The sequence below is a fragment of the Pyxicephalus adspersus genome, chromosome 9 (assembly GCF_032062135.1).
Source record: "Pyxicephalus adspersus chromosome 9, UCB_Pads_2.0, whole genome shotgun sequence".
Taxonomy (NCBI): Eukaryota; Metazoa; Chordata; class Amphibia; order Anura; family Pyxicephalidae; genus Pyxicephalus; species Pyxicephalus adspersus.
In genome coordinates this window covers 29,087,727-29,113,344 of record NC_092866.1, presented here as the reverse complement: position 1 = coordinate 29,113,344, position 25,618 = coordinate 29,087,727, and the positions used below count along the sequence as shown (strand labels likewise).

General features: G+C 34.6%; 1 protein-coding gene across 1 annotated transcript in view; it reads right to left on the bottom strand.

Annotated features, from left to right (window-relative positions):
- ACTN3 (actinin alpha 3) overlaps nt 1–25,618 on the bottom strand; it is a 45,425-nt gene that overhangs the window by 15,735 nt on the left and 4,072 nt on the right. Inside the window, exons 2-5 of the mRNA XM_072423044.1 lie at nt 7,621–7,735; nt 3,458–3,577; nt 1,655–1,741; nt 1,422–1,509 (exon numbers count right to left, since the gene is read on the bottom strand). Coding sequence (XP_072279145.1) covers nt 1,422–1,509; nt 1,655–1,741; nt 3,458–3,577; nt 7,621–7,735 — 410 coding nt within the window. The remainder of the gene's footprint in view (nt 1–1,421; nt 1,510–1,654; nt 1,742–3,457; nt 3,578–7,620; nt 7,736–25,618) is intronic.

Genomic DNA, 25,618 nt, shown 5'->3' with positions numbered 1-25,618 from the left:
ACATTTAAATGATATCTATATTATTAGCATACTATTCTTGTAGGGTGTAGGAAAATGTTAAGTACCTATTCACACCTACACTGTGTCTTACAACCAACACCAATTTATGAAGTGTGCAGGAGACATCTCTTGTATTAGGTATTTTCTCATTGCAGTTCAAAAGCCCACTGCACATTGTGGAAGGAAAACTTTACCAAAAACTCTTTTAAAATGAGACACACTTCTGAACTAAAAATAATGCAATACATTCTAAATCCAGGGGACATTTTTGGACAATTTTTAATTTACTTTAAGACATACTGTAAAGGGTATGCATGTTAGTTTCCTACACTGTATGGTAAAAATAGAAATGGCTCTGACTGATGCCAGCAGATGCACTCTGTAATTCTTCCTGGTAAGCAGATTCCATAAAAGCTGACTGGTCTGATGCATTGCCACTTGCAGCAGTACATATCACATAGCTTTAGGGAGTGGAATGAAAAGCCTTCCTTGAAACTGAACATCAGAAAAGCATAATGCATAATGGCCATACTGTTCCAACCTTTACTGCATCCTAAAACTCATAATAATGACTTATGAATATATTCAGTACATGCCCATTTGCCAATATTTGTACCCTTGCCAGTCAAAGATGTTAAAACATTTATGCAATAATAACAATAAGGGTTTTTGCCCATAATAGATTCAAATGTTTAACTGAACTATGACCAACTACGTATTTATTTAAGTAGGAACGGGTTTTGTTATCTGAGGGTCAGGCCTCTAAACATAGAAACACAAGTACTGTATTTACATTTGAGTGGTGATCACAAACTTTTTGAAATGTAGTGTAAGATGTTCATTCAATTTTATCATGACTGTGTATGCTACTTAAAAACAAGCACTAATCTCCACTATTTCTTAAGTGGATTGCTATCAATATAGCAATCTCTATAGGCCCTTTTTTGTGGCGAGCGGCACAAAAGAGAAATTTTTGCTGGTTTCTAACTCATATTGTGTTAATGAATATGTTTAAGAGATGGTAATTTCTACTTTGTATTTTCTGAAAAAACAGTACCTACAATTATGGCCATGCCATATGGGTAATTTATTTGAAGAAATGAATCACTGCTTCCTTTTGACACTTCCACCATGTAACAGCAGTTTGTCACCAGTCATTTAGGAACAGCAATTAGGAGCTAAGCCCATGGAAGTTAATGAACTGCAATTCTTTTGCTGACTATAAAAACAATGCTAAAACTGCTGAGTGATCAAGATACAAACCTACAAACAATGAGTGATTTATTGATTTCATAAAACATACCAAGTTATGTGGACTTGTTTTACATGCTGGTTATCATATATGTGTTGCTGTTGCGGATGTTTATAAAAACATTTAGTTTCAAAATAAAGTGTTTTTGTATTCCCACAGTTCATATTACCTGATATGGAAATTCTGCACATTAACATTTCTGTAGGGGGCAGTCTTCCTCTGACACCACAGCAGCAAACCTTCTTTAGCAGATGTCTCTGATGGAGGAAAATGTTTAAATTATAACATTTAACCAGTTTTTAGTACTGCCTAAATTGTTTTATTTTAAGTTATCCTTTTCACATTTGTAGTTATGCTTGGTTTAGCACCTGGTTTGAAATATTTAAAGATTAACATAAATACCTTCAACAGAAATATCTTGGATTGCAAAACGCAGAATAATTGTCCAGATCATACCCAAAGTCATCTTCAAATTTCCATCAACGATTTCTATGGAAAAATAAAAAATAACGCTTCTTGTTTATTCTATATTTTACATGTGTTCATTTTTTGTATTGTGTTTGAGTTGAAGACTAACTTTAAGGAGCTTTTACAGGTCATAAAAACAGAGCAACTTTTTTTTAATATACAACCATTAATTTCCCCATTATTCACTTTGAGATCATTACAAAGAACAAGAGGGCACTCTTTGCGTCTGGAGGGAAAGAAGTTTAAGCTTCGGATAAGGAAGGGATTCTTTACTGTAAGGTCTGTGAAAATGTGGAATCGGCTCCCTCAGGAAGTAGTTTAAGCAACTATTATGGATTGCTTTAAGAAAAAGCTGGATGCTTTTCTAGAAGCAGAGAATATAACTGGGTATTAAGTATTTAAAGAAAAAATAACAGTGACTGTTGATCCGAGGAACATCCGATTGCCTCATGGAATCAGAAAGGATTTTTTTTTCCCTCAGTTGAGGCAAACTGTACCAGGGTTTTTTTTGGCTTCCTCTTGACCAACTATGTCTTATAGGGTTTTATATCTGGGATATGTTTATTTCCCTAGTGGTTGAACTTGATGGACTTTGATGTCTTTTTTTCAACCTAACCTACTATATATTAGTACAGTTACAGTCTCAAGAAAGTTTTTACGCTCATGTTCTTTTCCTAATCAGATATTTACATACATAGGAATATTGAATTCCTACGTGATTACTGATAATACAGTATGTCCGCATCCTATTAAAATCAATATAAAATAATTTGGTAAGACTGGAAAAAACAAATAATGGTTCCATATAACCTATATCATTGTTTTCTGACTATAACAATAGGATTTTGATCCAGCCACTTTACCTACTTAACAAATGTCCAGTTTGAATCTATAGCATGGGGGGGATACACTACAGAAATTGCATGTGACCTAGCACATAATGAAGATCTTCCACATACATAGATAGAGCTTAGCTATGTCTATGACTGACCAAACCTTTGTCCGAACCAGGTCAAACATGAACTGAAGTTCAACCTACTAATAGCTTGGTCAACAAGGTAACTACTAGATGACCAACAGTTTGTAAAAACATTACATACTGGTTTATTTGATAAGTATTAATAGGCTGTAAGCCTATTGTCAATGAAAATGGTGGCAGGCATTTTAATTCGCCCGTGGTCATTAGGTGGGACAACCACAGATGGCACCAGCCAATGAGAACGCTCATCACTATATGAGAATACTCATTGACATTTAATGTCAAGGACAGCCATTGTCTAATGAAAATTCTCAATTCTGTTTTCAATGACAACAGGCCCACAGTTTTTTTATTTTACTGATAATAGTAAAGGTGTTGTGTGTTGTACAAAATAAAGTGCAAACTTTGGTTGTTTTGGTTAGAGACAACTAAACCAACTAAACAAAAAAGACATCTTGATTATGTCTTGCACTATTACTGTAGTATTTTTCTAAGCATCTTTGGATGTAACTTACATTTATACAAGCTTGTTCCACATTTTTACATTAAATATAGAGATCTGTGTATTAGTTGCAAAAAGAAGCAAACATTCTATTTCAAGCAGGAAGTTTAGCTTGTGTAGTGAGCCTATGTGGCTGCTTTCCTCTACAAATACAACTGATAAAATGAACAATATTTCCTATGGACATTTACCAACAAATCAAGACAATACCTTCCCATAAAATCTAATATTTTATTAGTCCAGGACTACTACCTACCCTCAGCACCAATAGACACCAGTTTTACTCCTTTGCTGGCAATAAAATCCAAAGCTTTATTGACGTTTGCAATCTTGTGGAAGCGCATTTTGCCTTTATCTGGTTTAGGCAGTCTCTCACCTGAAAGAGAAGATATGTATACATACAATTATATCAAAGAAAATAAAATGACAGTTATAAGTGCTTTCATAAATTCGGAGTTTTACACTGTCACAATTAATGTGTACCTTTGACTAGACTTAATAAATGTCTATATATAGAATTTTCCTATCGATCTCAGCATTCACTAATATTTAAATGCTTATATGTCTGGTAACATATATATCTAAGGAATAATGCAGTAAATTACCTCTACTTGTGTCTGGACCAATAGAAAGCCTATGCATTTCACTGATCTTGCATCGAAAAGGTGTGCCATTATGAAGAAATATTTCATGCCTGGTTAATGTGGCTGCTAATACAACATACAGCAAAAGTGCCTATTTGTACTAATATTAGTGTCCGCTATGGAAAACAAATTTTAGAAAATTTGGACAGTCTGGTATTAAATCATAAATACAAGCTTCAAGTGCAAGGAATGTGATCTCTTTAAGTCACTGTTGCACCGTTACATAGTTAGTCGGGCTGAAAAAGGACTAAGGAAAAAAATCACAATGGTACTGCAGAACTGTCTTGATCTATATTCTAAAGTGTTGGACATCTGCTAGCCTGACAACACTTTTAGTGCCCTTTTTACAAAGATGGACTTACCTTTACATAAGCACTCTTACTGCTTACTGATACATACTTCAGCCTGTATCAATCTTGATACATCCTGGCAATCTAAGCATCTCTCACTTGATTGGATTAAGCCTAAACTCGATCATGGTCAATGACAAGCTCACCAGTACTCATAAAAATTATAATAATTTTTTAGACTTTGACAAAACATTAGGGTTAAAAATGTATACTGTATGCCAATAAAGCAAAACTTTTACAGCTTGAACTGCATTTATTTAAAAAAAAAAAAAATGCATTTATTTAAAAAAAAAAAAAATATATATATATATATATATATATATATATATATATATATATATAGTACTGCTTTCTAAAGCAAACACAAACTAGCATATGCAACATTCTTCTAGGTGGGTCAAAAATACCTGTGTAGTCCCCAAGCATTCAGGATCCAACCAAATTTGGAAGCCTGTAGCCTGTAGTATTTCTTATATTGATAACAATAATTGTTAACACATTCTTTCTTAGGCTAGCCATAGACAGTTACATGGCAGTATAACGTTAGCAAATAGTGCTGAAAGATATTTCCTGCCCTTGACACATATTGAACATGTACTCTAAACTAAGATACAAACACTTACGCATTTTGTGGCAAGGGGAACTAGAGAAATATTTTAACCTGGCATGCAATCTTGAGAACAAGTTAACAGAAATATAATTTAAGGTTGTGCTTACCAATTAGATGACCTTACCTTTATCAATAAACAACATACAAAGTGAATCAACATAAAATACCAAAAAAATACCAAAAAAAAAAATAAATTAAACCATTTTCTGTTATTATTATTCATTTATGTACAAGAATGTTATTAAAAGTATGTTGTTGGGTAAAGCGGGGGAATTAAACAAAATGATAAATTATATATCCAGGGTGTAAAATATTTTAGGTATTCCATATTATGTATTCTTCTATATATTACGTTCTACAATTTAGTGATTGTGCTAACGTGTATGTTCCCCAAGACCTCAAAATACTTCAAGGTAAAATAGCTCAGAAAGGCCAGTTCAAAGAGTCCAGAGAATAGAATAATTTGTCGTAGGTTCTGCTAAACACCTAATTTTTAAACAGATAAACTGTTTAATGTCTGCCAGACTTTATTATCGAGCGATAATATAGTCCCTGCTCACATAGCATTTGCAAATGGTGGCTTCACATGAAAGAGAATGTCAAGTATGTATGAATTACCTGCACTTCAGTAGAGTGAACCTCAAAACTTCTGCAGTGATCTTGCTTTTTTCCCCAACTCTGACCAATTTCTCCAAAACCTAAGAGGAGGTTCTCTGCTGTGTTATATAGTTTAAATGTTTTCATTGTTGTCTTTGTCTCTGCTGGGAAAACACACCCTTTTTTGTGTCCTGATGACACCAATTCAAAATGATAATGGTTGATTCCAGATTAGGGATAGAGAAGAGATCTACCAAAATGATATATTTTCTGGAATAAGCAAACTAAGTAAGGATTTCCCCTCACATTGGAATCATTTACTGTCCCTTTCTGCTATGTCTTTGGGAAAGGATTAGAAGACTAAGACGGGTTAGATTGGCTAAGGATGCTTAGAGACACAGGAAACAGCCTATACCCATGATAAAATTTGTAAAACATTCTGGTCTCCAGCAAAATCCCTGATAGAAATTATGCCATGTACAATGCCAGAGAGTGGAACCTGAGATGGTGTGTCTGAAGGCAAGTGGCAGCTTCATAAGCTAAGATGAAATATCAGTACTGGGATAGGTTTGTGACTAATCTCAGAACAAGAGTTGCGTACAGCCAGGAGTGCCTGGCTACCAATGAAAAGCATCCAAATGCTGTTGCCAAAGGTAACCAAAACTAAAACTAAAAACAAGAACATGGAACAAGGATATAGTCAGGAAACACAGTAAGGGTCAGTAGGTGGAGTATCCATGGACATGCACTAACTTGCACTGACATATGGACATGTCACAAGGACTGACCTGCAGCTAACTGCAGCAAATATGCTGTTTGAAAAATTAAAGATTGGCCATACTGAATCTGCAGTATTTAAAACTAATATTTAATGTAATACTGTATTTACATTGTTACATGTAATGCAATGTGGATTTGATAGTAGGGGGACTATCATTTTAGTAATGTATATCTCTAATAGTTTGTTTTTGGATACTGGGTTTGATTTGAGATGAAGATCATTACTACTGTACAAATATTGATATCAATCATCTGTTTATGAAACAAAATGTATACCATGTGCAGATGCTTTTCCCATGATAGGTTAATTAAAGTAAGTAGTCACATATTTTTTTTTTAAATGAAGATGAAATCAGCTCATTTGTCTCACTCTGACTTTGCTATACACATTAGGTTTATAGCAATGCAGTAGCCTTTAATAAAGATATTGCCCCTTAAACTGGAGGAACTCACATCAACACATATAGATTTACTGTATATATACAATTTACTGTATATTTTATGGTGAGGCATTACCTTTAACATGAATATTTGAATATATTTAATATTATTTACTGAACCTACCTGACAGCATGGTTATATTTATTGTAATACAATGGTATTCTGCAATAGATGTTTTAAATCCTTTTACAGAATAGTTAAATTATTTTTTGAAAAATTCTTGGTTCAGAAGCATAATTTACAGGTAGAACCCTACTCCAGCTGAAACATTTTATTTTTTATTATGATTATTTTTGCCATGAGTTATTGGGCCTGATTTATTAAAGTTCTCCAAGGCTTGAGAGGATACATTTTTAACAGTGAAGCTGGGTCATCAAGCAAACCTGGAATGGATTTCCTAAAAATGATTTGCTTTTTGCTATATAACCATTCGAGGTTTGCTGGATCACCAAGCTTCACTGATGAAAGTGTATCCTTGCCTGCCTTGGAGAGCTTTATTAAATCAGGTCCAATAAGTCTGTCAAGTTATTATTGCTGTATGTGACCCAGTTGATTCATAGAATGCTTACATCTCACCCCCTTTGTCTTTGTCAAAGTTTTGAAAGACAGGCAAAAATAATAACCTGAGAGAGGTTGAAAAGCTTCACCAGTGTACAGCAAGTAGTTGCAGTCAGTTAGCCAGTTACCCCTGGGGAGATTTTCATTTACCCTATCCTTTCAACATTTAGTTCTTCTCATAGGGGCCACATATCACATTAAACTGCTAAGTATTTTGTCCTTTTGCATTGAGTTCAAAATTAAAAAAATGCTGAAACTATTTGTAACTAGTTAATACTGCATATTGTTTTGATAAAAGTAATTTTGTCAGTATTCCTCCTACTCAGTACTACCTGGTTTAGCTTGGAAACCTAAAGAAGCTGTAGCTTGGATCCAGTAGCAGTTAAGTTTCTCCTGCTAAACTGCTAAAACTAAAGAAATTATCTTTAATTGAACTTACCGGAGATGACCTCAAGCAACAGCATCAATTTAAGGCCATTTCTGAAATCCTCCTCTATATTTTCAATTTGTGTCCCAGCTTTCCTCAGGTGAGAATTGCACCAGGCTGTGAAGGTCTATAAAGAAAACAAATAAAGATATTGGTTATAGTTACAAATAGAAATTCTGGTATACATTACTATGTAAATATTTCTATGAGCAGGATTTAGGAGTTTTATTATTTATCATGCATTTTCAACACCAAAAATATTGTATATGTACAGTCACCTGTATGTATCTGGCACTAATATTTATAGCATATGTAACATATCCTTACATATTTTTTCAATTTAAAAAGGTATCACACCTGAAAAACTAAAAGCTATCTAGTTTAAACTCCAATATAATCTGCTTTTATTACCATACTCATGGCAATTGGCACTGTGTGTAAGGACCTAAAACTAGTAATGAAAATCTAGACCTATCCACAAAGCCTTACCTTTAGTCATTTAGGCATTTAGTCATTCAGTTATTGTTTTGCTGATTTAGAAAAAAACAGTTTTTAAGGCCTTATACATAAAAACTGAAGGAATGATAAAGCAGAGGTGTTGTATTTAAAAAACTAACCAGAAATCAAATTTTTTTTTGAAATGTGCAAAAATTGACCTGGGTTTTGATCAGTGACAACTGATAACAAAAAAATGCCATAAAGACTACTGCAATACACTGATCTGCCTCATTAGTCCAACAATGCTATCAAGAAGATAATGTAGGAAACTGTTAGGCTACGTACACACTTCCAAGGGTTCTCACCCGATAATCATCTCAGGGCCGATATCGGATGAAAATCTAAAGTGTCTAGAGCGCGCTTCGTTCATCATCTGAACGACCGTCCTGGCAGGTACACGGACAATGAACAACGAAGGATCCTAATGCAAGTGAAGGGGTGAAGCACGCAGCAGGAAGCCGCTCTGTCGTTCTCCCCCTCCCCTCTCTATAGAACAGAATGGTGCTGCATGTACAGCACTTATTCATGCATCATGCAGTGCTTAGTCGTTGGAAAGTCGATTGTGAAAGATCCTTTCCACTGACTATAAGTGCAAGTGTGTATGCGGCTTTAGCAGTATTTCATTACTTCTGGTTTATTTGAGATGTTGTTGAATCAGAGGTTTTTGGAAGATTGTAATGCAGTGTGAAGGCATTTGTTAGTTTCTTCATGACTTAAGCTGAGCCCTGTATCTTGCATTTGTAGAACTAGAATACTGTAACATTTTTTTAGTAAAGTACTTTTCTTAAAATAGAGAAATGATGTTTCTTTAAAGGTTTTTCTCAGGGGTGTCTGGTCAACTAGACGAATCTGTCAGCTTTCTAGAAAGCTTTTTATAGGGAAATGGTATCCGGGAGAGTCCCAAAGAGGACCTTGAATATTACACACCAAATGAACAGACAGGTGGGAGATCTCATTACTGTCTGCAACTTAGAAGGAGTAACATTCCTAACAGTTTTACGTTAGTAACATAGTTACATAGTAGGTTAGGTTGAAAAAAAGACATAAGTCCATCAAGTTCAACCACTAGGGAAATAAACATTTTCCAGATATAAAACCCTATAAGACATAGTTGGTCCAGAGGAAGGCAAAAAACACTGGTACAATTGGTTGCTTTAGCAAAGTCCAAGTACACTATATCAAACTGCTATTCCACTGTCTACCTGTTTACTTACTTCCTCATAAAAAGAGACTAAATTTGTTTGACAACTTCTGTCTTTCTTGAAGCCATGCTGAATATCACTTATAATATTATTTTCTAGCAGAAACTCCCAGATGTTCCCTGGATCAACAGTCACCGTTATTTTTACTTTATAGCCTTAATACCCAGTTATATTCTGTGCTTCTAGAAAAACATTCAGCTTTTTCTTAAAGCAATCTATAGTAGTTGCTGAAACTACTTCCTGAGGGAGCTGATTCCACATTTTCACAGACCTTACAGACCTTACAGTGACGAATCCTCAATCCTCAAGAGGCAAAGAGTGCCCTCTTGTTCTTTGTAATGATCTCAAAGTGAATAATGGGGAAGAGAGTTCTCTGAATGGACCATTTATATTTTTATACAGGGTGATCATATCCCCCCTTAAATGTCTCTTCTCAAGGGAGAATAGATTCAGTTCAGCTAATCTCTCCTCATAGCTGAGCTCCTCCACAGTCCTTTTATTATTTAGTTGCTCTTCTCTGCACTCTCTCCAACTCAACAATGTCCTTTTTTTGAACTGGTGCCCAAAACTGGACTGCATATTCCAAATGTGGTCTGACCAATGCTTTGTACAGTGACAGGATTATGTCTCAATCTTTGCAGTCTATTCCTATTTTAATACAAGAAAGTACTTTACTAGCTTTAGATTTTGCAGCTTGGCATTGCATGCTGTTATTAAGTCTATGATCTACCAGAACCCCCAGATGCTTTTCAATTTCTTACTCCCCCAAATGCATTCCCCCTAGACAGTATGAAGCATGCATGTTGTTAACTCCAAAGTGCATAATTTTACATTTATCTATATTAAATGTCATTTGCCACTTGACTGCCCAATCAAACAGTACATCCAGGTCTGCTTGTAGATTATAGACATCCTGTATGGGTTTAATTCCATTACATAGTTTGGTGTCATCTGCAAACACAGAAATGGTACTTTTAATACCAAACTCTATATCATGTATAAAGATGATAAACAGTAAAGGTCCCAACACTGAACCCTGGGGTACATCACAAATAACCTTAGACCATTCAGAGTATGAATCATTAATTACAACTCTCTGGATGCGATCTTTAAGCCAGTTCTCTATCCATTTACAAATTGACTTTTCTAAACCTATCGACCCTAACTTGCATATTAACCGTCCGTGGGGTACATCAAGTTCAATCAAGTTCAACCACTAGGGAAATAAACATTTTCCAGATATAAAACCCTATAAGACATAGTTGGTCCAGAGGAAGGCAAAAAACACTGGTACAATTGGTTGCTTTAGCAAAGTCCAAGTACACTATATCAAACTGCTATTCCACTGTCTACCTGTTTACTTACTTCCTCATAAAAAGAGACTAAATTTGTTTGACAACTTCTGTCTTTCTTGAAGCCATGCTGAATATCACTTATAATATTATTTTCTAGCAGAAACTCCCCTATGTGGCTCTTTATCAAACTCTCTAAGACCTTTCCAACTATGGACGTTAAACTAACGGGTCTGTAGTTACCTGGTAATGACTTTGCTCCCTTTTTGAAGATAGGAACCATATTGGCCTTACGCCAATCCATCAGTACCTTGCCAGTGACTAAAGAGTCTCTAAAAATTAGAAATAATGGCTTTGAAATAACTGAGAAGACTTTGAAATAACTCAATCATATCAATTCTGAGCCATTGTGACTCATTTCAGGCAGTGACATTGCTATTATCTTTTTGATCTGATCTTTTTGCTATTAATATATTTTAAAACAATTTTGGGGTTTAGCCTTACATTCCTTTGAAATCTGTCTTTCATTTTGAAGTTTTGCACATTTTATCTCCTTTTTATCTCCTTGTTAGTGATGCTCTATTTAAGACTCTGCATAATATGAGAAGTTTCCTGTTACTAAAAACGTTTGAATAATGTTATTCACTTACCACTGCCATATTACCATAAATTGCAGATCCATTGATAAAATAAAACATTAGACAGTGGGAATAAACATGATACTGTATTACTAGATTGATTTAGGAAACACAATTTACAAAACTGGGATTTTCCCACCTTTGCAATTACCATACCTTTAAATTATCACCATCTTAATTGTAATGTAATTATACAGAATGGATTAGCACTGTTTATCCTTGATTACCCTTTGGCCTGGGTTATTGGAATATGGACCATTACAATATGAGAACAACAGTAGAAGTACCAGACTAAGGTATAGATTATGTTTATGGGAAAATCACTAGCATGTATAATCAAAGTGCCCAAGGCTCTTTCATAGGTATGACCATAGATCATCACAGTTAACAATATTGTGTAACAATACTGTATATCAGATTTAGTACTGTTACACAAAACCTGTCAGGAGTAAAAAACGGAATCTGACCTATGACACATTTCTTCTGTGTCAGTGACCCACCAAGTGGTAGCAAAAGGATAAAGAAGTCAGCCCAAGACCTTCTACCTTCAAAGACAAGACAACAATATATTGACAGCTCCTATATTTATACACTGACAGGTTCGTTTTAAGTTTTTAGGACCAATAATTCTAAATTTGTTAATTGTGCAAACAAATGCATGAATTGGATATTCAGATTCTGTCTACAGCCAATCATTTCTATTTATTACATATAAATTTAAATATTTAAATATTATTTTATTGTTGTTTTATTTAAACTACAATGTTATATACAATTGAGGCCCAGTAGAAAATCCCCCTTTGGTATGTTTTTGACATGTTGTCCTGTACTTATGGTTTGGCATGGAAGGTGGCAGGACTCCCCCACAGTCACCTTCCCTTTCTTTTGCCATTATTATTTCCCTTCCTACTGATACCCTTCTTCCCTTCCTCCATTTTTGTCTATTCTTTTGACCTATTCCACCTTTCTTTACCTCTTGCCCTGACACTATAACTTAACCCCCTACTATTTTATCTTCCTTTATTAAAAGATAGTAAAAGAGGTTCTGTAAAAAAGGGAGGATATCTCAAAATCAAGGATATTTCAAAAATTCAAGTGCATAGGTTGCAATCTAAACATGTGTTTTTTAGAATTTTTTTTCAAGATGGGATTGTCCTAGAGGGAACTGGGGTACATGTGGAGTGAGGGTGTGTACAAATGGCCCTGTACCTCTTACCTTTCATCTTTTTGCCTTCTTTGCCCCTCCAAGGCATCAGAATTAACTTTGTTCATGCTCTCATCTGCACCCAGACACCACATATGTTTAATATGACCAAACCTGGCGTATTGTATACGTGATCTGAGTACTAAATTACTTGTTGTTGGAGTTTGTCCCCTTCATTTTCTCCTTGCTCATCATAGCAAGGGTAGCATTTACTTTGACAGTTTTTAGGACAGGAACTATAAAAAACAAAAGTCTATATAACAGCCGTAATCTATGTGTTTACCCATCCACCATGTCTGGTCTATGGCTTTTAGATTGCCAAAAAACTGTTATTGTGTGAGAAGTTGACCCCGGTTCAATGTTTTAAAAGCTTTCTCTTCTGGCATTTTAAATGTGTACTTCTCCATTGTAACTCCTTTTTGTTTCTGCCAAATGATATAAAATATTCTGACATTTAATACCTTTACATGCTCTAAAATATTAAAAACAGGTAAATTATCTGACTCTTTAAATTGCTGTTATCTACTGAAATTGATGTTTTATATTATCTGTTATATATTGACATTAATACTGGTATCTATTGAAATTATTAAAGTAATATGATTATATATTATAAAAATTAAAAAATTATTTTTTCTATTGGATAAAACAAGAAGTGTGTTAAAAACAAATGCTGCTTATATCTTTCAGCCTATTATGTCACCATGCCCTGCCAACTGTGAACAGGTGAGCAGTCACCTTTATAGACATTTTAGACCAGCTGGTTTAAGGACACTTGCAAGGGTCAGAACTGTCTGCCAAATGCCCATAAAAAGTGACAGAGTAAATAATGCCATAAAAGGTAACTCCATACAAGTGACGTTTATCAATGAATCCTATGCATGAACCACTGAGAAAAGCTAAAATCAGAGCATTTTCTCAATATACCTGTATCTGAGATCTGCATAATCCACTGCAGTCAGATTTTAGAGAGCTGTTCACACATGTCAGATGGGTGAGTCAATTTATTTTAATCTATACTAAAAACTACTGATGTATTATTAACCATTAGGCGAGAATGAGAGGGGTAAAACTGGTGTTCCACAGCAATGTCAAGAGTAAAAACTGCAATATTTATCTACAAACACAGCACTTAGTCTGATGGTCAGCATCATCACTTCCTCTAAGTCCAGGCTATCCTGCACCCACCCCAGGCTGTCAATGTACAGTGAAAAAAGAAGCATCATAGTAATGAGCTTATCTCTTTTTCACTCTGCACTCTCCTCCTATTTGTGTACTTCTTGGCAGCACTTGAACCAATTGCTTTCATGTACTGTTATTCCTCTCACACTCCAGCCCAGTTGCAGTTGCACAGGGAATGCATGAGATTGGTAACAGGTTAAACTCGGGTACACACATTGGGTACAATGCTCCAAGATAGGTACATTCACAAATTTATTGTGGATTAATGTATATGTAGGGTATGTTATGTGATTGTGAAGAGCAGGGTGGTGGTTGAGAACTTAATAAAAGGAGACACTAGAAGATTATAATAATATTAGTATATATAAACATATTATAGTAAATGTTTACATTTTACATTAACTTTACTTTACATTACGAATACTAATCGAAACATTATCATATGAATGAACACCTCTCTATCTGTAAAAGTTCATGCACTTGCACTAATTCAGGCACTAATAAAATGTGAATCCTTCTGGAAAACTGTTCTAAGGCACCCTTTAACCTTAACCCTTGAACTGCCTGAAGCGTTAACCCCTAATTTGTTGACTTTTAAATTCCCTTAACAATAAACAAATAGCTTCTAAACCTGGCTACCTTAACCTTGAAAGCACCCTGACTGTGAATATCAGCAACAAAAGTATGCTATGCAGAGTCCTTACCTTGAAAGCACCTAAGTGCCTGTGACTAGTAAAATGATTCACACATTTTTAGTATAGCTTTTATTCAATTTAGCTGATTTCGGGCAATACACACTGTATTTTATTCCAAACACATAAATAAATTGGGCCTATATTTTTCTTGAACTGATGTAATAGTTCTATTTATATACATGAATTTGAAGTGACATCTCAGTTAAGCCTAATGTTGTTGGTTTACTGATGAATAAATACATTGAACAAATTATAAACTTCAGGAGAAAGCTTTAGTACAGGAAGTAGCATGCTAGAATACTAATACTAATAGGCAAATGTTAACTGTTGACATCATTGTCATAAATGACAGTTTGATTATGACCTTTTTAGCCCTCAGACAGACAGTTGACATTTAAGACATTTTGACAGATTAAAGCTCTAGTAGAGACTCAGGCATGCCACAAATGTTTTTCAAATGGTAAAGTCTGTGGGGTAGAAAAAGATCCATGCAAGGTGTCCTCAGCCAACTATCCATTCCAAAGCCTAAAATCCATCTTCCTATCTCTTGTATTCCAACCTATATCCTAATTAAGCTGTTCAAAATATCCATATGACCTCATGCCCCTATCTCTCTCCCTTCCCAAACCCCTCCTTTACAGAGGAGGAATCTGGAGCTAATTTAGACATTACCTTTAAAGGAACCACAGTCCAGAATAGCAGCTGTTACATGATGCTAAATTCCACTGGCTACTTCCCTTACACATGCAAACCATTATAGCTCAGAACAGCGGCTTTACAAGCGTAATTCTTAGTAGGTATATGTGTGTGGATATCAGGACTCTCTAAAGCAATATTTAGAAACTTAACATTGACAAAGCTTTTTAGTTAGGTGCTTTACATTTAAAAATATAAATCTCCTTAGGTAGTTATTAGCATAGGTTAACAGATAGGACACTAGATATTGCATTATTAGATATCCATCTGGTTTACAAATATTTATGCATAGTCTATTCCAATTAATTATAAAAATCTAAAAAAAACTACTGCTTGTGTACAAGACAAAATTATATATATATATATATATATATATATATATATATATATATATACATATATAAGGGCTAAGTCCCTCACAGATTTGGATTTGGTTTATATTTATTTATTTAAGAAAAAAAATCCCATTTTCTATTACTCAACCTCCTCATCATAACTATATATGATATATATGTAAGTAAACATGGACAAAGAACTCCAGCACAAAATATACTATACATATAAGTACATGCTTGTCTAAACATGTAACTATTGCTTACTGTATCTTTTCTAATAAAATAAGCTCTTATGGGCTGGTAGTGATCTTTTTTTTAATATATGTTTATATATATATTTGTGATACACATTAATTTAGATACATGGACATTGGATTCTCAAGACCATGAGAATATGTATTAACATAACAGGGGAGATATACGTTCACATACTTCCCTCCCTATATGTAATAAAGGAACTCAGGTCAGAGTTTTGCCAAGATGTGTCCATTGGTGGTTACATTCTGCAAGCAGATACAAGCAGAATATTATTCCTAATAAAGGCAAAAAATATATTGTTGTGACCCTAACCTGTTAAAATGTAACATTCATGGGAGATTTCCTGCCATCCCATCTTTAATAGTTGTCATCCCCTTCCTAGTCACATTTTGATGCCAGCAGATACATTTTGCACCCCCCTTACATATATAACTTTGATCTCCCTAGGGCAGGAGTCCCCAACCCCCAGTTCCTGGCCCTCCATCTGACATGTAAGCCGTGAGAGCACGGAGACCAGTGGTGGTCTGCGGCTCTGGCCTGTGCACCTTCCAGCGGAGTCAGAAGAAGGACCCCACTTGGGGTGGCGCACCGGCCAGAGCAGTGGACCATGTCTCCCATATGGTTTGCAGGCTTAGGGAGGTGGGCAGGTTGTGTCTCTGCTGAGTGGGTGGGTTCTGGCATTATGATGTCACTCAGGGGGAAGTTTCTTCCCTTTTGAGTGACACAGGACTCCGGACCACGCATGCGTAAATTCAGTGGTCCGCGAGCTGCAAAAGGCAGACATAAAAAAACTATCCCTATCCTATTCAAAAGAGAAACAAATGTTTTGGCTGCAGAATTATTCTTTCATAAACTCTTGACAAACGTTCCTTTTTAGTTTTAAAAAGATGAGGGAAAAACTATAATTTCTTTTAGAAATATTTCATTTCACTGACTAGTGACTTTAACCAAGAGTTTTTTTATAGAATGAAGAGGGTTATCATTATTATATGCATGTGTTATTCTATTTATTATTACCATATGTACGATTGTTAAAAAAAAGACTAATTTAAATTTTGTTCAAGGTTACATATTTGACCCTTGACCCCCTTTTAAGTAAGATGGCACTGTTGGAAGCAATGCTTAGACTATTGTACTAAACCAACAATTATTAGCATGTTTTTAATAATTGGTTTTCTTATACCAAGTACTAACTATTCTATTATGCCAATATGCAGAAATTGCAAAAAATGCCCAAAAAGAAAAAAACAAATTTATTTTAAGGTTACTTTATGTTTTATTTTATTCTGATTGGTCATTTATTTAAGTGCAGCATTTAAATATTACAGACCATCTGTTCCTACAGCTGCCTTTGTTTCCAGTATACAGCTGCATTGGTCTAAAAACTTTTAAAACTGTGCAAGAACAATGTGCACCTAAACCATCTGACATGATAGCAATCTTATTTACTATATCCTTTTCCCCATAGATAAAAAAAGATTAGAACGTACTGGTCATGACTATAATTTTTATAAATCTCTCCCATTGCTGACCAATGTTACACTAGTATTCTCTGAAGTCTCCTAATTATTGTAATAAAATACTTGTTTGTACTCTATACCCTGCTGTTGGCTACTTTTACATGGCTATATCAATCTCTATGTTCTAAAAGGGAGTTCTAATATCCAAAGAAGAACTGAGCAGTAAAAGTTCTGCCCAAAAAAGGGCAGATAAATTGTTCATGTGTTTCCTCTAGCTAATAGTTGCCCATCACTGACTTTATATGCCTTGTTCATTGTGTCTTTATATAGTGGTGGCCATATTGGTAGAGACAGGACTTTGCTTTCTAAATGCAGAGCGTCATCAAGGAGAACAAGAAGCAGTACAGTAGGTACACCAGCAAACCTCACGCTAAATCCCATGAGATAAGTAGTCATAAACAACACTGCTTTTAATATCACAAAAAAGATAAATATGTATGAGTCTGTAGTCACAGAAGTGCCTAGGCACACTTTCATACCAGGAAGTGCACTATTATTTCACAGATGGAACAAAAGGTACAATTTTCTGCATACTAGCTAAGCACAAGTAAAATTTCTGAAAGATCCCTTTAACATACAATGTCTTCACTTTTTAAGTTCAGGCCTGCTGTAAGTGCTATATTTATTTTACTACAAATATTGTTCTTAACACTAACAATTCTTTGACTACATTTGCTAAATCCAATCTGCAAAAAACTGTATGTGCAGATTGTTACATAAGCTCTAAAACTTTCCTTGATGATTATAAAAAAGTAATTTTAGTTTTGCCCAATGCTATGTGATGATTTACTTCTCTGTAGCTAACATCAGTCAAAACAAAATGAGTTAATCAGCCCTAATACTGTGACTGCCTGAAGTGTCAGAAAAAGTAACAGCCGAGAGAGGGAATGACAAAAGACAGCAGTCTGGCAGTAGTGTTTTACAAAATAGTCACAGCTGTTAGAAGGAAAGTTGCAAGGCTGCTATACTGATGGCCAGGAGCTAATAATAGATGGTGCCAACTGTCTCCCATCTTTCAGCATATGCCTTATCTGCTCAGTAACCTCAAAGTCCTGGGTGGAAAACTGGAAAGTAGGACATACCAGTCAGCTTCCTCTCAGGATCTGTTACAGCCATCCCTGTAAATTGTAGCTTAAATTCTAGCTAAATGCCAGACGGTCTTATTTATTAATGTGGTACAAAGTTCTGAACCTATGTGCAAAATGAAGAAACCTATAGCCACCAGTTGAAAATAATTTCTATTTCTCATCTGATCTAAGATTAAAAGTCTGCTTAAGAGTAATGTACTTTGCACTGCGAAGTAATATTGTTGGATAAAAAGGTGGACAGACCTCTTGTTCTCAAAATGCTAGTTGCTAGGCTGTGTCTGGCTTACCTACATGTCACAGACTTCAAACAAGAATGCAACAAATTCAAGTAAAAAATTAGTTAAAAATCCAGGCCAGTAGAGGGGCCAGCAATTGCAGCCTAAAATAAGTCATGCCACACACAATATTCATATATTGTCATTTACTCCTTTTTGCTGCTTTATGAAGTTAATAAAGCAAGTATCAGTTTGGTGAAAACATATATTTGTATCACATTACCATGAGGAGGAACATATAAGCACCTGTGACACCCCAATTTTTTTAATTAAAATTTTCCACGTTAGAAAAGTATTTTTTCTATTATTAGTGAAAGATAAATAAAAAATATATAAGAATCCAAACTTTGCCTTGGGCATGATATACACGACATAGTATAGTAATTTTAAAATGATGCAGTCCAGAGAATCCTTTCATAATAATGTTCACGAAGTGTGAAAATCCTTTCCTAATAGCTTTCATTAAGTGTATCTAAATGGCAAACAATGAGCTCATGCTGTCAGTAAGGGTGAGCAGTAATATCACTTCTGCACCGCTATTCCAGTGTAGGTTTGTAGGAAAGACCTTTGGGATGTATTTTACTTAGGATGGTCATCAAAGAAATATTATTCACTTATTTAACAAATATAGGAAACCTTGTATTATGTAGTATGCCATCTCCAACTGTTATGAGGTTGTTTTGGTACCCTTAGTTTCTGAATCACTGACCTGAAACAAATTAATATCAATTCCTATTTTTTTAATGTGCCACATGCTTGTTCTGGGACTGTAGCTCAAACATATGGAAGACACAGCCCAATATTTACAAATGGCAGTCAGCCAGTTTCTCCCATGCCAACACTTTAACTAAGGAATGCATTAATTTAGGTGCAATCCTGCAAAGTCCTGTTTTTGTAAGATAGGATATGTTGCCTGTTGGTAATATGCTTTAATTGAGATGTTGGCATCTGTTTACTCCTTGAATATATATTTTTTTATATATAATACATTCCTAATGATTTAAAACGTATTAAATTGATTGCATTCTTGCATTCTGAATGCATTGGATTTAGCCCTAAATTAGATAAGTGGGCAATTTGTCTGAATGCCAGAGTTCATGTTGGCCTGAATTATACTTACATCCACACATGCGTTTTTTTTCCATAGGCTCTAAGGAGAAGCTGTCATCTACCCATCTCATGTCCTTCAACTCCAAACTATTTTTTTATTGTTATAATACTGTAGGAATGTGGAAAATTATTTGAACAATGTCCTAAATAACATTCTACTGTTTGTTTTACATTATGGCATATTTATTTATTTATAGGCACTGTACAGGAAAATAATAATCAACTGTGGCAGGTTTGGAAATGTGCTAAAAACAGGTTTATCAGCTTCTGGAAAAAAATAGATTGTTACAGGAGTACTCACAAGGAGAAGAACAGAATTCTATGTACTGATACATGATACAAACATACAATGTGGATTTGCACATGCACCATGCCACATATTGCTATATGTCTAAATTAACATGGATTTGTATAAAAAATAATGCCAAAATAATCATAAGAAAAATTTGGGCTTTGTTTTTCTTTTGTTTATTTTTTTGTTCATTGTTTTACATACTCTTTTTGTTCTTTCTTCTTCATATCTAGTAAAAAGAATAAATGCATTTTGAAATCGTTGATAGCATAGATTATGAAAGTAATACTATGATTAACTACTCAAATTTGCTAAGCCCCAAGCTTTTAGATAAAGATTCTTCTGAGCTCATTCAGTATTAGTTGACAGGGGTATGCCAATAAATGTAAGTTTAAATTGTAATTTAATCATGTACACTCTAATTAAAGCAAGTTTATTATTCATAATAATAAATTATTTTTATTATCCTGATTGCATATATGTAATTGTAGGAAGTATACGTCTCTAGATTTTGAATTTAAATGTACTTAAAATAAATATTTCTATATCTAAATATTATTAGGGAAAATAGCTACTAATAAAAATTAAGAAAACTTTGTGAAAAATGTCTTATTCAGTTGTTTGCAGCTCTGCCTTTTTTATGACTATGCATACCTTTTTGATGGTACTAAACATAAAACATAAACAAACTGTACACAGAACTACCATAGAAATCAAATACATTTTAATTATTGCATTTAGTTAAACTAAGAGATTAAAATGAAGGGCTTATACACATGTATATGGAAGCTCCCAAAGGTATTATGGCTCACTAGAGAACTAGGAAGTGCTCCACACTAAACTGAATGCAGGATGCAGTAACAGTACATATGTTACTTGGCTTCTGTATGGGTGCCAGTTGTTTATCAACTTTTTTAATTGGCTGCTATGGGATTACCCACTTAAACATTTTTTGCTGTCTTTCTTGTATATATTTGGGCTTTGCCATGTTTTTCCATTAAGAAGGGCAGGACAAACCATGCAAATATTTTAATTAGGGGACAATTAGCTGCAAGAGGTAGTTTTATATTTTACAAATATATGCCAAAATTCTAAAAGTGCTTAAAAAATATTTTCTGAAAGAAGAGAACCAATAGAAGTTTGAATTTTATGTGGCATATTAGCCAGCCTACATTATAAAAAATAAATTCAAAAGACTTTTAGCATATACAAATGCAAAAAAACTTCACATTTTCTGTAAATGATAAAAATGTGGGACTGAGTTAAGTAAAAAGATATAAATAAAGTAAAAAAAAATATATAAGTAAAAAATGTACTTACAATTTTCTATAAATTTGTATAGAGACAGGGAGTTATATTATTATTGTTTGTTGAATTTTACATTTTTTCATTATTTTAATAAACCTTTTTGTTTTCACAAGGGGGCTGACAAGCCACATATATATAAAATATATATATAAAATATATGGAGGAACATGTACAATTTTTTGGAGGTTTGTGTCTTAGACAAGCGATACACACAGGCTTACTTTCTAGAATATAGATGTAATCATACCATAATCACTTTTATTTTACCAAAGCCAACTTAATAAAAATCAAACTTTCCCTAACCTCAATGACTTCACGCTCCCCTATCTAAGATCTAAACTTACCTCAATCTAGGAGTCGTGGAATATTGCATTTGTGTAGAAACTTTTTGCAAACTAACAGCAGCTCTAGGATAGTACCTTCTAATAGACTGCTATAGAACCAATTCCAAGCACCTTCAACATTGAGACATTGCCCCAGTTAATCTATAGGGAACTTCTGACCCAACAAGATATTTAGGGCAAAAAAGAGAAACAGGCAGGCCAAATAATTAGGTGAAGCTGCCTCGTTCTGTAATTGTGTCATATTATTTTCTCAGATATGATTGAAACATACTACTTTCTTCTTCTATTAAAAAACCTGAAGTTTTTTTTTTTTTTTTTTTGCTTAGTTAAAATGTTAAAATACCCCACTACCCACAGATAGGCTTCCAGCATTTTTAGAAAGAGTTTTCACTGAGCACAATGGGCCTGATTTTTTAAAGCTCTCCAAGACTCGAGAATATTGTTATGGGAAAACCTGGGTGGTCCATTAAACCTGCCATGCATTTCTTAAAAATCATTGGCTAGTATCTGGCAAATATTTTCAATCCTGTACCAGATCCATTCTAGGCTTGCAGGAGAAATCCCAGTGAGTTTTCTTATTCCCTATAAGGTCCATTATATTAATATATTGTAGGCTGTCTCTGTTATCTTGTAAACCCCTGTGCATACATTAATAAATTATGCTAAGAACTTTGCAGAATTCCAACCTGAATAGACTACTAGTTATTGTAGAACATTATTAATGAAATGCTTGCGTTAGCTGCCTTGTAAGGCTATTGTATATTTGTTAAATAGAATAGTGTCACTCAAAAACAATATATGTATTTTTTTAAGGAAAACTTTAAAATCAATAAATAAAAACATTTAATGACAGATATATAATTACTACAAAATACATTTTGTAATGTAATGTTATTAAACCAACCTTACTATTCCATCCTACATTCCTCTGTTTTGCTAAAATTGCTAATAAAATTAAATGATTGATTTATGGAAAACCAAGGCAACTGCATATGGATATTTGTGTCACAGTAACCTGGACTCACAATTTTTTGTGGTTGGTACAGTTTTTTACAACGTTTTTGAATCATTGGGTGGGTAAACTATTAATCAAAAACATATCCCCCAATCATTTGAAATTCTGTGGGACTAATCTGGGTTTAAAACGTAGGCCCAGTTTGCTTCAGATACAGACAATATCCCACAGCCAAGTGTAGGAACATTGTTACTGTTCCCAGCTGCCTTGTGCAAAGTCTGTGAGCAGAGTCAACAGACTCTTCTTGGTCCCAGTGGAAAGTAAAAGTCAGAAGCAGACAGCAGCAGTGGTGGGCATGGACTTCAGAGCAAGGTAAGTGTTTTCCTTTGGGCGTCTGTTACTGAGGTCCCCACTGAGGGGTCTGTCACTGAAGTTTGCACTAGGATGTCTGGTATTAAGATCAACACTATAGAGTTTGTTACTAGGGTTTGCACCCAAGCAATTGTTACTGAGATCTGCAATGGGGGCTCATCACTCAACAACCTGAGGTCTGTACTGAGGGTCTGTTACTGTGGTCAGCGCTAAAGCTGTTACTAAGGCCTGCAATAGGAGTCTGTTGATGAAATCTTCACTAAGGGGTCCTGGACTACATACCGATACGATATGAATACCAGCAAATTGTAACTAGGGTTTTGTGGATCCCTGGGGTTACTCCTCCAGATGTTTTTCTAATGTATTTTTTGTTTAAAAAGGGTTCCCCTAAACATGGGGGGGGGGTCCCTCAAAAAGTTGAGAAAGGCTGATCTAGATTATCCGTTCTCATGACCTGATTGCAGTAATCATCATACATTATTTACTGCTTAAAGGTGCCAAAACTTAATGAGACCGTTGGAAGTCTCTAAATATAGTAATGCAGCTGGTATTTTCTTTGATGCATTATTTATGTAATTGTATACATGAAATGTCTCCACCAATGTGTTTAGATTAATGCTGTACTTTACAAAAGACTACTAGAATATATTTAATGCTGTTAACTCACATATTTTATTCTCTCTTCCACATGGTCTGAAATTTAAATTTTGAGTGCAAGAAATTATGTGAAGTTATTACACAGCCTTGTGTGATAGATGCACCATGGGCCTTTAATGCTAAAAATAAGTACATGTATTTTGTAGTGGGGATGAACAAGAGTTCCGACTGATCTAAATTTTTTATATTTCAATCTTTTTAATATTTTCTAAATAAGGGTGCATTAACATAACAATGGCGTTGCCCACATATGGGGCTGAAAAAACAAGTGAATCTGCAGCATACCAAATTTAACATGACAGAGAGAACAATACAGTGTTCAACAAGATATCAGTGTATTTCTGTAGAATGTAGGACGTACTTTCAAACATGAAATGGAAGGATCCCCAGAATCGCAATGATACAAGGTGAGATTGGCCACAAGCTAGATTGTCTAATTAACTGAAACTAAGGCAATTATCATTGTATAGACCAGAGGTTTATAACAGGGGAACACGGAACCCACATAACTGAGAGAATATCAGAACTGATGGAAACAAAGAGGAGAGGGGTGGGGGAGGAGACCTTCTCAAGAGTGTTTTGCTTTTCTCCCAAATTTTTAATTATTGTATGCTAGAATCTTTATGAGCCATACTGATCTGATCTAAGGTATGCTAACAGACAGAGATCTTGGTATATATACAGACGGGTATCCTGTATAGGATTTAGATAGTACTAAAGCTTTACCTTGGTATTGGGTTGGATCTGCAGGTTTTTTCTAGTACTGCCACAGGTATTTGGAGCTAACCCTAGGTGTGCATACTTTATACCAGCATTAGATTTTACTGTTTTTTTCTAGGTAGCAAAAAAAAACAAATTTTTGTTTTTCTAATTTTGTATTTTTTATTTCAAGCCAGAACCACCACATTTACCAGGCTTAATCTTTAAGAATCATACAAACATATCTGTATAAGGAGAGATGCCAGTAAAATAGCATTTACTATAACTCACATTTAACATAACTCACATTTTCTTGACCATTTAAACATGGGGTAACCCATTGAAATAACTTTTTGGTTTTCAGGGTACCCCTAATATAATTACTATATCAACAACTCACAGTACATTAGTGTGGGGGCCAGTGGGAAGAATGTCACCCTTACAGCCAAAAAGATCATTGATGTCTGTTAAACTATCCTGAGAGTCACAAACTGCTCATTGGTCAAGGAATCCCTAGCAACCTCTAGAGGAACTCTAGGGTTCCACTGAACCCTGGTTTAGAAAACCGTGATCTAAACAGTTGGATAATTAGGAAGTTAAGAAGGTCAGGTTTCCTTCTGTCACAGTGCTACTTTAGAGCTGCTAGGGGAAGAATTTACAACCGTAACCTTGTAATAAATCTGTCTTGCTGCTTCTGTTTAGCATTGTCTTGCTGTGAAGAAAACTGATGTGTTGCCCTCTGAATAATTGGGTATGAACTTTGTCCCAAAAACACACCCCAGCTATTTTCAATTGTCTTGCAAAGGCTTAATTCCAAAATTTCTGTTATGTTTAAATAGTTTATACACAACATCTTGGTCAATTCTCCTGACAACTTTGGCTTCTAAGCCAATTTTTCATGCATGTTTAACAAAAAGCTCTACTAAATCTATTGTGACATTATAAGTCTACAAAAAATATTGTATACCGTTTCTGTAATGTGAAAACAATATTTGCAATTTAAAAAATTCCACTATAGGACATGTAAAATCACTATGTTTATTTATCTGAGTTTGCATAGATGATAATTCAGGTATAAGTTGGTCAGCAAAACACCTCCAGCCAAATATTAGTATGGAAATTGTTTTATCTATTTTTTTATTTTGTTCAGTCTTGAGAAGTATGTATTCCCACCACACAGGACAACTTGGAAAATTGCTGCACTTTTTGTTTGATCACCTATCCAGACAATGGTCTTAGATGCAATAATTGTTTAGAAAGAACAACTAGTATAGCACAGGTGCAAACCACAAAGATTGGTTAAAACACTACAAGACATTTGGCAGATAACATACATGCCATAACGTAATTATATTTGATAACTTATGCAATCTGTGCATTATATTGTTTT